We start from the raw sequence: 11,235 nt of genomic DNA, 5'->3' as shown, positions 1-11,235 counted from the left end.
GTGGGGTGGCTATAAAGACACCCTTTTGTGACATGTGGTATATGATTAAAGGAACAATCAAAGCACCATAACCACTTCATCGAGCTAAGTGGTTATGGTGCTTAAAGTGTTCCTTTAAGAAAAGTGTGGAGAAAAATAAGGAAACCCAATGCTTTTGGTTGCCATTGGATTAAACAGGTTACATCTGCCCACATCAAATATGGCGTCCGAGGGCTTACTGTGGGCGTCGAGTAACGGGATATAATACGTCGTTACCATGGCAGCGTCTCACGCGCGCTGCTGGACGTGTATTGGTTTTGTTTTTCCCTCCCGCAGGAATGGCGGGAGCAGGTTTTGATCTGCTGGGTGAGGTAGTGGACGGCAGCGAGCTGCGGGTGGTGAGCTCCCTGGACAGCCAGGGGCACTGCGTGCTCAGTAACCTGACCGAGGTGGTGGAGAGAGTGCTCAGCTTCCTGCCCATCAAACCCCTGCTCACAGCTGCATGGTGTGTGGGTGACACTGCATCCCACACTCACGGCACCACACTCATACACCAGGGATGGACTAAGGAGAATGCTCAGACAGTGAAAAACTACAGCTCCCATGATGCTGCGGCAGCCTTCTTAATGACAAAGCATCATGGGAGCTGTAGTTCTAACTATCCAGCTTCCTATTGAACTCCCCATACATGCTCACAGCCAACCTCACTGACATTACAATGTGTATCTGGGTAACTGTATTTAAGTTCACTGAGTGAGCACTAACCTGTAACTCAGCCTTTTTATACTGATATGTTATCTGTTCTCTTCTATATACGGGCTGTGCTATTTTGTATATTGTATAACTAAGTCTAAAAGTATGGAATAATTACAGTAAAAAAAAGAAGATATCTATTCACATTTTAGCACCTGGGCTATTCAGTATAATTAGAAGTATAGTATGTGACTTATTTAGAATTAAAGCACAATTACTGTAAAAGACTATAACTATATTAACATGTTAGCTTTAAATGCTAATGAAATTCTGTATATTTATGTTCTCTTCAGAAGCATGTTCTGCTTCAGCTGCTATACTTTTGGGTTTTCTATGTTGTGGTTCAACTGTTCTATCTGTGCTGTACAATATGTTGGTTGTGCTATTCTGTGTAATATATAATTCGAAGTATAGTATAATTACAGTAAAACATGATAAATTATATTCACATTTTAAGATAAAAAAAAAAAAAATCTTGATGAGTCAAAGACCCAGCGAGAGAGAACACAGTGGAGGGGAAAGGAAATGTATATACACTAGGAAAAATAGTAACAGAGGGGAAAATTACCCTACCTTTTTTCAAAACTAGATTTAAAAACTTGGAAAAGCAAAAAAAGGTGTGTTTTCACTAGGGGAGAACATAACACCAAAATTCAGATGACGGATAGGAAACGGGGTAATATTGTAAATCCCCTAAAGGTAATCCCTACATATCTCCTCTTGGTCGGAGAGTGGTACAGGAAGAAAAACTGGGAATTGGGGCTTAGAAGTCCCTAAACGTCCCTAGGAGATGGCTAAATATACAGCCAGTGAAATAGTTATGAGTATTAAGATGTGCACATACAGAGTCAAGGCTGCTTAGCATACCATAGTGGTCATAGAGTATGAGACAGGGCTAAAACACCTGTATAGACCCATTCTCAGCTCTAGAGGTCAAATGGTCAAAAAATGAATTGTTAGCTATAATGAGTATCTTGTGGATAAACAGTCCGTTAAGACAGAAGAGCTAAAGGCCCCATAAACACAACTAAAACATTAAAGGGACACTATAGTCACCTGAACAACTTTAGCTTAATGAAGCAGTTTTGGTGTATAGAACATGCCACTGCTCAATCCTCTGCCATTTAGGAGTTAAATCCCTTTGTTTATGAACCCTAGTCACACCTCCCTGCATGTGACTTGCACAGCCTTCCATAAACACTTCCTGTAAAGAGAGCCCTATTTAGGCTTTCTTTATTGCAAGTTCTGTTTAATTAATATTTTCTTATCCCCTGCTATGTTAATAGCTTGCTAGACCCTGCAAGAGCCTCCTGTATGTGATTAAAGTTCAATTTAGAGATTGAGATCCAATTATTTAAGGTAAATTACATCTGTTTGAAAGTGAAACCAGTTTTTTTTTTTTTCATGCAGGCTCTGTCAATCATAGCCAGGGGAGTTGTGGCTAGGGCTGCATAAACAGAAACAAAGTGATTTAACTCCTAAATGACAGTGAATTGAGCAGTGAAATTGCAGGGGAATGATCTATACACTAAAACTGCTTTATTTAGCTAAAGTAATTTAGGTGACTATAGTGTTCCTTTAAATAGCAGCTAAGAAAAGACCTGGGAGGCAGTAATCTGAAGACCAAAACAAGTTAGTCCCTATATATATACCTCGGCACAGCACAAGGCTAGTGCCTACCCGTACCAACTGACCCTAGTGTTGGCTAAGGTAAAAATAAAACGTAAATCATCTTGGTGCTAAAAGTGCTACCTAGGTGAAAAAAACAAGTGCTAGAGCTAAACGAGCCCAACGTGCGTTTTGGTGTGCTCACACACCGTCGTCAGGGACAAAGTGAAAAGATTGTATCCAGTCCTGCATACAAGTACTTTTTTTTTTTTAAAATCTGCCGGGATCCAAAACAGCTGAGCAGCTGGGCGGGTCGACTGATGAGTCACAGCCCAAAGGGGCAGGCTTTTAGCTAGACAGACAGCAATGCAAACCATTTAGGGTTGGCTGGGCGGTACAATGTGTAAGCTGCAGCGTAAAAGTTTGAAATAAAGATCATCTCGTGTTGTCAGGATTCGTAATGATCCATGTGTTGAGACATAACCCTATGGGCAAATGATAACAGAATATATACACTGAGTGGGGCAACAAAGTACGGACTAGATTATAAGAATATGCAGACACATGTAATGTCAAACAAAGCATGGAATTGGGCACTGTCATATGAATGCATTCATACCGTGTTTCTCCGGAAATAAGACCGGGTCTTATATTAATTTTAGTCACAAAAAACACACTAGGGCTTATTTTCAGGGTAGGGCTTATTTATTTACGGTACCGGTATGTACATTGAACAACATTTAAACAACTTTTCTTCAAATACCGGTACAGTCATCTTCATTTTCCTTTGAACCATTGGTCCTAATCTCTCCTTTACAGCAATATATGGTACAGTAGCTCTTCCTACCGTAAACAACATTTATTCAATTACAATCATGTCATCTTCTTCTGGAATGTCATCATAACTCTCCAAACCCTGATTGCCAGCCTGAATTTCTTGCATTTCCATTTCCTTTTGAACCATTGGGCCTAATCTCTCATGTAAAGCAATATAGCTCTCCTTAAACGAGTACTTCTTCTCCATGTAGCCTGCTCGTAGTGCTTTGGCAACACAGCTGTCAGTGATTTTATCCCATGAATTCTTCACCCATGTCACGACCTCTAGCAGTTTAGGCTTCACAAAGTTTCCACGCTGATTTCTGACCAATCTATTTTCAGTGTATTCATTGATTTCCGTGCACAAATGGTCCTTGAATGGTTTGTTTATTGCAATATCAAGAGTTTGGAGATACGCAGTCATTTCTGCGGGAATCATTGCTTGATCTATTCTTCTCTCTGCAAGGAAGTTCTTCATGTCTTTTGCGCGGTGAGTGCTGGCTGAATCCCAGACTAGCAGACCTCTTTGGCCACCTCTCAGAACAAGTGGCAGCATTAAATCGATCCACTTTCTTATAACTGCTTGTGTGCACCAGGCTTTTTCTGTTTCAAGAACATAAATGCCTGAAACGCGTTCAATCTTAACTTTCTTGCCCTTTGCGATAATTAGAGGTGTGGCTTTTGTTCCATCCAGACGAATTGCCAAAACACAAGTAACACGTGCACTTTCATAATCAGTGGAGGGAACGTAGATTGAGGAGGCTCCCCTCTGATCAATTGTCGTTTGAGATCCTTGGCTCATATACACTGCAGTTTCATCCATCGCAATCATGTTGGAGAGTTGGTATTTAGAAAAGTCTATGCCATCAATGAAGAACTTGAATGCAAGTGCACGTTTAACAACTTAATTATCTTCCAGCTTGAACAGTGTTGTCGATCTAGAGACAGTTCATATCGCTTAAGGAAGCCACCCCCCCCTCTAATTAATTCACCCCCCCTCTCTTTTTAATTAATTCACCCCCCTCCCTTTAATTAAGTCCCAGACATAAAATACCGGTATCTACTCACAGTTCAAAGAGTCCGACCACTGGGTGCCTCACCGCCTGGAATGGATCCTTCCGCTGAAGATCCGAGAAAGGCAGACTGACGGCGCTGCGCACGTCGCCATCACGTTGCGCGATGCCGCGGCCCTCCCCCTCATAGAAGAAGGAAGTCCCGCCGGGCCGCAAAGGTAAAATGCCTAGGTCTTATTTTCGGGGTAGGGCTTATATTGCAGCCCACCCTGAAAATTCAGCTAGGGCTTATTTTCGGGGAAACACGGTATGTTAGTGGTGGACATAACTGGGAGCGGAAGAGTTTAGAGCAAACCCAGGGATACACGTGTGTGTGTGTATATCAAACCCAGGGTGATGTAAGTGACACATCTGATAATCAATGACCTCACCTTATATTAACATTCACACAATAGAGGAGATATCAGATTCTGATATTATAGACAACGTTTGGACAAGGTGAATGTCTGTAAACGGTGTGATACTCAGTGAATTATAGAAGCTCATAAAGTGACTCCCAAACACAGCTTGTCACAAAAATCACTGTAAGTATGTATTGCCCAAATTAATAATAGTCCGTAATTCCCTTCATTGGAAGTAAAGGGAAGGGCATATGACTCGATCTTCTGTAATAGTGTCATATCCATCATTATGGATATAAAAGAGTCCTTCATATTGGGGGTGTATATTCCGGGTGAACCTGGTCAGTACATTATATGTACATTGGAAGTGTATACGCAGGTGAATATAGGTAATGTTATATGTATATACAGTATTTACAGGTGGGTGCTATTCCACAATAGATTCATATGGAAAAAATACACGGTAGGTTTTCTAATCAAATGGCAAAAAGGGAAAACCCTTGTTCAGTCCATTGGGTGATAAAGTTTTAAGTCTATATATCCAATAAGCTTCCCTCTGGTGTAATTTGGTATCCTAATTGCCCTTATGTGGTGGTTGTAATCTTGATTCAATCCCCATGAATCTAACTCCTTCTGAGGAGTGATGATGGTGTAAAGGTAGGTGTCTGGAGATGGGGGTCTCCGGTTCCCTCTTAACTGAATTGACATGTTCTCTGATTCGGCATTTAAATGGTCTAAAAGTCTTAAAATACCGCATGAGCATATCAGTAGGTAAATGACTCCCACTGTTTTGCAGTTATAAAAAGGAACGTGTTTTAAAACTTACAGTTGAATCACTGTTTGAAAATTCTTTGGAATTTTTGAGTATATATGGGCATTCACTACAATGACCGCAGCGATAGGTGCCAACTGGAAGGTAAGGTTTTAAATTAGTTGGTGCCAGTATGTTGAGTTGACTTGGCACCAGCAAATCCTTGAGATTCCTACCCCTACGTGCTGTGACTGATGGAAAGGGGGTAATGGCATTTTTAAGATGCTGATCTGACAGTAGGACGGGCTAATATTTCTTTAAAATTGTTTGCATATTCTCCCATCCTGCATCAAAGGTGCCTATGCAGCGTATAGGTGAAGCTACATTTTTTTGGGGGGGGACTTCCTCAATTAGGGAGCATGTGTCTGTCAGTAGTGCACGTGCATATGCTCTCTTTAAAGTTTTATTCGGGTACCCCTTCTCTTTAAAGGCGCCACGTAATGATCATGCTTTGCTTTTGAATTCCTCAATTGAGGAGCAGTTACGGCGTAATCGTAACTCTGAGGTCTGTATAGGGAATATCGTCGGAAATAGTGCCGTCGTTGAGATCCAACAGATCTACTAGTGTATGTAGACACTCTAGGTCCTTAACTGTTTGCCCAATATTCTGTGCTTTTGCCTCATCTTTCATAGTGTGGTGTTTATGAAGAGCTAATTTTCTAACGAATGTCTTTAGTCCACGTGAATTTGTCAAATGGGGGTACTGGATCGAAAGAGACCCTTGGACAGGACTTGCTGTTGAATTGTGGAGAGGGGAGTAGAAGAGAGGTTAATGATCCTTAGGGGAGTATTGTTTCCTATCTGCACCTCCTCTGGCCCTGCTCTGTCTGGTCCAGGGGCCTTGCCTTATTTCTGCTTTACGCAGACCTAAAAAAATCGACTCCTTTTTTAAAGGATACTTTTAGGTACGGTTTCTTTTTTTTTTTTTTTTTTGAGAGGCTGGTAGAGTACCAAGAGGAGATATATAGGGATAACCTTTAGGGGATATACAATATTACCCATTTTCCTACCCGTACATCGGAATTTTGGTGTTATTCTGTTCTCCCCTACTGGCAATACACTTTTTTTTCCTTTCCAAGTGTTTTATCTAGTTTTGAAAAAAGGTAGGGTCATTTTTTCCCTCTGTTACGATTTTTCCTACTGTATATACGTTTCCTTCGAGATCTTTTTTATCTTATTGCATATTTAACAACTCTGAGAGCACAGTTTATTTGACCATTCTCATTTCTGGAGATGTGATGTTTTGGCTTACCTCTAACATTAATTGATTTTGGGGTCTCCACTCTGCTGACTGTTTCCCCATAGAGATGCATTGATTCTATGCATATCTGAGGAGTTTTACACAGCCCAGCACACAAACTCAGAATTGGTTTATTTAAATTCCTTTCCACCTAGTCTCCCTAACTTTGGGAGAGCTGGAGTGGATCCTTTCCCTGGGATCCATCGTAGCTGCTGTAATCCTGTCATCTTCTTGCTCTACTCCCTCATGCGCTGTTTAGTGATGTTGAGGCTGGTGTGATGTCCTATCCCGGCATCACTGCAGGGCGCCTGAGGGAGCAAAACTGGAAGATCACAGCCTCTGCCCATACGCCTCGGGTGTGGGGGCAGAATGGGTTGACAGAAGCCAGAACAAAATTCCTAGTTGCCATGGCACCTGGGATTTGTTGAGCCCTGCTGTATAATACATAATTAGAAGTATAGTATATGGCTTATTTAGAAGCATACGGCATTGTTACAGTAAAATATGTTAAATCTGTTCACATTTTAGAATCCTTTATTTGATATGTAAACAGATTCTGGTCAAGTGACTTGTTCTTCAACAACAAAATGATACCGCACTCTATATGAAATAATGCTGTAGAGCTGATTCTTGCAAGTATAAATTTATTAAATATCTAAAGATAATGAAATATCTCAAAACGTATAATTGATGGCAAAATATATCTACAATCTCACCATAACACCTAAACAATAATAAATATATACAGTAAGCCCCCAATATAAACCGAAAATGATGATAAAGCAGAGTGCACAGAGGCACTAAATGATAGAGAGCCCTCTATCTGCTATATACAATGTACACAAAAGTCCATCAATGATATAGAAAAAGTATGTGTGGAAAATGAAAAAAATGTCCAAAAAGGGAAAAAAAGGAAGTATTTACAGTCCAAATATGTGTACACTGATGATTGTATATAGATATTGCTCCAAATGCTTAATGGTTAGATCTCACCACGATTAGAAGTCAGAGGATTCCCTTTATCATCTTCTGGTCATATCTGTGACTGAGGGATTATCTCCGGTCTATGCCAGGATAGAGGAACATCCAGTGAGTCCTCCCTTGTCCAGTGCGTCCTCCTATCTCCTTCTTTGTTTGCTGGTTGTTGTAGAGGGTCTCTTTGTCATCGGTGGGGTGCAGTAACGGGCGCTGTAACGGGCTGCGCGCTCGGAATCCAACGATCCCTTCAATGGCCCTATCGGGAATGAGTGTGAGATGCTTTTTATGTCTCTTTGGCGCGCCCGCCCTTTCTCGCGGGTCGCGCTATGATGACGTCACACTTTGATCGACATGAATGTGCTCCGTAGAGCGAAATTCTCAAAATAACTTTATCAACATATTTACATATTTACAAACTCTCAATCCTCTTCCCGACTACCCAGAAAAGACTCTAAATGTGTTCAAAAAAAAATTAATACAAATAAAACTTAAAACCAAGATACTAGTCTGTTATATATTTATAGTTTGTAAATGGATAATAACCAAAAGGGAAAATTTTTTGTTATAAAGATCATAAGTCGTTTCTATTATAGTAAGATAATATGGCCGTTGTCTACTCCATATCCTTTTTAAAGAGACACAGTCCCTTTATTAAGTCCTCTATTATTTAATCATGACTGTGTGATTTCCCTATTATAGAACATCTTTGTAAGAATGTGGTTTACGTATGTCGTCAAATTAGTACTGGGACTCTTATGTCCCGTAAACTAAACATTAATCTGTTGCTGGTAATATTGTTTCAAAAGTATCCAAGAATATATACTAAACGGATTGAGTGAGGAAATAGTTACCTCTTGGGGTAAAACATCTAAGCAAAGATTATTACGGAAGCCTTCAGTTTGCCATCAAATGGTTAAGACAAACATCTACATCTTACTATTGCAATTAGTCCTTGATGGTGTATCTATAGCGTATTGAGACACTGAAGCAGCTTCTCAGAGATAAAAACCCTGCCTACTTATGAAATAGAAATGTACTCACCAGTGGTGTACCCAATGAAATATATCCGTGGTTATTCCAAATGTGGACCCCGTAACGACTATTCGGGTTGCGGACCAACGTTGGTCAATTTTGTAAGAGCCAGAAGAGGAGATAAGGGACCAGGCGGACCAATCATGGTCAAAGTCTGATTTTGACCATGATTGGTCCGCCTGGTCCCTTATCTCCTCTTCTGGCTCTTACAAAATTGACCAACGTTGGTCCGCAACCCGAATAGTCGTTACGGGGTCCACATTTGGAATAACCACGGATATATTTCATTGGGTACACCACTGGTGAGTACATTTCTATTTCATAAGTAGGCAGGGTTTTTATCTCTGAGAAGCTGCTTCAGTGTCTCAATACGCTATAGATACACCATCAAGGACTAATTGCAATAGTAAGATGTAGATGTTTGTCTTAACCATTTGATGGCAAACTGAAGGCTTCCGTAATAATCTTTGCTTAGATGTTTTACCCCAAGAGGTAACTATTTCCTCTCTCAATCCGTTTAGTATATATTCTTGGATACTTTTGAAACAATATTACCAGCAACAGATTAATGTTTAGTTTACGGGACATAAGAGTCCCAGTACTAATTTGACGACATACGTAAACCACATTCTTACAAAGATGTTCTATAATAGGGAAATCACACAGTCATGATTAAATAATAAAGGGACTGTGTCTCTTTAAAAAGGATATGGAGTAGACAACGGCCATATTATCTTACTATAATAGAAACGACTTATGATCTTTATAACAAAAAATTTTCCCTTTTGGTTATTATCCATTTACAAACTATAAATATATAACAGACTAGTATCTTGGTTTTAAGTTTTATTTATTTTTTTTTTTTTTTTTTAACACATTTAGTCTTTTCTGGGTAGTCGGGAAGAGGATTGAGAGTTTGTAAATATGTGAATATGTTGATAGTTATTTTGAGAATTTCGCTCTACGGAGCACATTCATGTCGATCAAAGTGTGACGTCATCATAGCGCGACCCGCGAGAGGGCGGGCGCGCCAAAGAGACATAAAAAGCATCTCACACTCATTCCCGATAGGGCCATTGAAGGGATCGTTGGATTCCGAGCGCGCAGCCCGTTACAGCGCCCGTTACAGCACCCCACCGATGACAAAGAGACCCTCTACAACAACCAGCAAACAAAGAAGGAGATAGGAGGACGCACTGGACAAGGGAGGACTCACTGGATGTTCCTCTATCCTGGCATAGACCGGAGATAATCCCTCAGTCACAGATACGACCAGAAGATGATAAAGGGAATCCTCTGACTTCTAATCGTGGTGAGATCTAACCATTAAGCATTTGGAGCAATATCTATATACAATCATCAGTGTACACATATTTGGACTGTAAATACTTCCTTTTTTTTTCATTTTTTTCCTTTTTTTCCTTTTTGGACATTTTTTTCATTTTCCACACATACTTTTTCTATATCATTGATGGACTTTTGTGTACATTGTATATAGCAGATAGAGGGCTCTCTATCATTTAGTGCCTCTGTGCACTCTGCTTTATTATCATTTTCGGTTTATATTGGGGGCTTACTGTATATATTTATTATTGTTTAGTTGTTATGGTGAGATTGTAGATATATTTTGCCATCAATTATAAGTTTTGAGATATTTCATTATCTTTAGATATTTAATAAATTTATACTTGCAAGAATCAGCTCTACAGCATTATTTCATATAGAGTGCGGTATCATTTTGTTGTTGTATATATTATTGTGAGGTACCAGGAGTGGGTTACCCAGATATCCAGCACCTATCAGATGGAAGAGTGCCTGTACACTTCTCTTTATTGTAAGTGACTTGTTCTTCTTCAGATTTAATTATGTAATTGGGAATTTTAGTATATATGATTGTCTTCAGAAGCATGTTCTGCTTGAGCTGATATTCTATTGGGTTGTCTTTGTTGTGGTTTAACTGTTCTAGAACAAGGTCACTGGTCAGAGACTTTAGACCTACATGTATGACAACAGGACTGCCGTCAGAAATAACAAAGCCCAATCATTTGGGGCACCTCCAACACTCATTACTAGACATGCATACAAATGCGCTATTAACACCTTTATGTCGCGCGTTAAGAGGCGGTCCTGAATGTCGCCGGGCACCATAGCCCGTTTTAGCCACTTACCTGACTACTTCCCTTCCCATGCTGGAGAGCACGCCTAGGGGGACTTGCCTGTCAATCGAGACAGTCTCCCTGTAGCTAATCTGGTGTTCAATCAAATTTTCCTACTGTGAATATTCCCTACCCTTGTCACTTCCGGTTAGGGGAATCAGCTGGCTCCTGTGCTGCGCATGTGTGCTAGCACTCCTGCTGGGGTAGGGAAATCTAATAGAGGCTGAGAGCATGCTGATGAGGAGCCATCAGCTGGACTGTGAGGTCTATGACCGCTAGGTCATAACCGGGGGACAAAAGCTAGTTTTAAACTTGTATTATAGTTGTGTAAGCCCTAGATTGACCCTGTAACTTTCCAAAACATCATAAAACCTGTATATGAGGGGGGTTATGGGGGGGGTACTGTTTTACTCGGGAGTCTTTCAGAGCACAACGAATGTTGATCATC

General features: G+C 40.4%; 1 protein-coding gene across 1 annotated transcript in view; it reads left to right on the top strand.

Moving 5' to 3' along the window:
• The first annotated feature begins 287 nt into the window (after positions 1 to 287).
• Positions 288 to 11,235, top strand: part of LOC134601435 (F-box only protein 22-like) — a 52,599-nt gene continuing 41,651 nt past the window's right edge. The window contains exon 1 of the mRNA XM_063445921.1: positions 288 to 484. Coding sequence (XP_063301991.1) covers positions 318 to 484 — 167 coding nt within the window. The 5' untranslated portion in view covers positions 288 to 317. The remainder of the gene's footprint in view (positions 485 to 11,235) is intronic.

Source organism: Pelobates fuscus, chromosome 3, assembly GCF_036172605.1.
Source record: "Pelobates fuscus isolate aPelFus1 chromosome 3, aPelFus1.pri, whole genome shotgun sequence".
Classification (NCBI taxonomy): Eukaryota; Metazoa; Chordata; class Amphibia; order Anura; family Pelobatidae; genus Pelobates; species Pelobates fuscus.
The sequence above is the reverse complement of the archived record's forward strand: the minus strand, read 5'-3'. Positions and strand labels throughout refer to the sequence as shown.